This window comes from Montipora foliosa, chromosome 6, assembly GCF_036669935.1.
Source record: "Montipora foliosa isolate CH-2021 chromosome 6, ASM3666993v2, whole genome shotgun sequence".
NCBI lineage: Eukaryota > Metazoa > Cnidaria > Anthozoa > Scleractinia > Acroporidae > Montipora > Montipora foliosa.
Window position 1 is genome coordinate 40,920,464 of NC_090874.1, and position 1,629 is coordinate 40,922,092.

Genomic DNA, 1,629 nt, shown 5'->3' on the forward strand with positions numbered 1-1,629 from the left:
TTCGATTCATAGTTATATATAAACACTATGTTATTTTTTTTCTTCATCTGTCTCTTGGCTTGCCTTTTTCTGGTGCAAACGCAAAGCCAAACAATGTTTTGACCTGGCATCAGATTAGACCGTCACATTATGAAGCGGAAACAACACCTTTAGTCCTTTCTTGTATGAGCAATAAACGTTTGCTTAGTCCAACTGCTAGACATCATTGCTGGAAAACGTCCGTCAGAGCAATTTGCAGTTAGTTTTTTGCCGACTATTTATTTAAAGAAGAAACGAGTGAATTTTACTCAAGACGGCGTGTTTTGCTATCTTTAAACTGAATTTATTACAAAGCTTAAAAGACTAAAAGACCTTAAAATGGGACAGGACATTACAAAATAATTAAACGTGTGAGCCAAAGGGCCTCTGCTAGCGCGACATGTGGGTGACCCCTCAAATGGTCTTAATGACGCCCCACTTGAAAAAATTAACTGGAACGCTGCAGTTCTTTGTGTAACGCGTAGCACAGGCAACCCAGTGTAAGCTTTTTGGAGCTTCTCGTTTTAATTGAAAGACGCTGAATTTGTCACGTGTCAGTTTCAAACGTACCGGTACATATTAATTATTGTTTTCTAATATTGTTATACTATCCAAGGTATTGCTACATTGTAAAAAGAAACATTTGCACTGCAAATTTTGTAATGTGGTAATATTAAATAACTTTGATCGTGAATTTATTTGAATTCAGATAAAAGTTTTGAAAAAATGAAGTATTGGGTCCGTAATAGTTGGCTTGTGTTGTTGTGTCCCTGCCCTTGTATCAATTTGTTGTCTTTATGTATTATGCATCTAGTTTGTTTGATTATCTTTTTTTTGTGTAACTTGAAAATTATGCATAGTTTTTCATGGTTGGATAGTCTTCATTGAATGCATCTGTGATTTGTAGTAAGGTCAGAGGGAAGGGCTAATGCTTGAAACGTCGGCTCAGATATGTTTCTTTACCTTTATCAACTGGTTTGTTGAAACCATTTTTTTTTTTGTGCCACGGGAAAAATGACCACTTATTTTGTCAGTTTCTCCAGGTTTTCAGAAACTAAAGGAACCTTTCATAACTTGGGTAACATATTTCCCACATTTAATCGGGGGATATTTGTTGGAGCCATCTAAGCAAATGATCTTTGCCTTCCAATCAGGATCATAGAAGAATGCAATGGAACGTCTTGGACTTTGTCGCTTTATTTCCTCTTCAGGAATGACGACTCTGTGAACCTGTAAAAGTTTTTTTTGGCATATTAGTGGTTGTTGGTATAAAGGCAGCTGGTGTCACCAACAGATTGTTGACAGGATTTAGCTGTAATACAATATAATTATTATAATAATGAAGTCTAACCCATGTCAATTTTAGTAAAGAAAGGTTGAATTTGGCCCCAACTAACCCTTTGACACCCAAACTGGCATGAGCCAGCCAGACTTGGTATTTTACTCTTTCTAATGCCAAATGATTTTACTTGTCAATGGGTTAAATAGACACTGACAAAAGATGGATAAGATGCAGAAGTCAGTATATTTGCCAGCCTCTCAAAAAGTGAAGCAATTAATTTACATAGCTGGAAAGTAAATAATCATAATATGTGATCATTCCTAAGGTTG

At 36.0% G+C, this 1,629-nt stretch overlaps 1 protein-coding gene across 2 annotated transcripts in view; it reads right to left on the reverse strand.

The window, feature by feature from the left end:
• Positions 1–300: 300 nt before the first annotated feature.
• LOC138007363 (uncharacterized) overlaps positions 301–1,629 on the reverse strand; it is a 7,011-nt gene continuing 5,682 nt past the window's right edge. For both annotated transcript variants that reach the window (XM_068854211.1, XM_068854212.1), the window contains exon 7: positions 301–1,248. In XM_068854211.1, the coding sequence (XP_068710312.1) occupies positions 1,066–1,248 (183 nt within the window). In that variant the 3' untranslated portion in view covers positions 301–1,065. The remainder of the gene's footprint in view (positions 1,249–1,629) is intronic.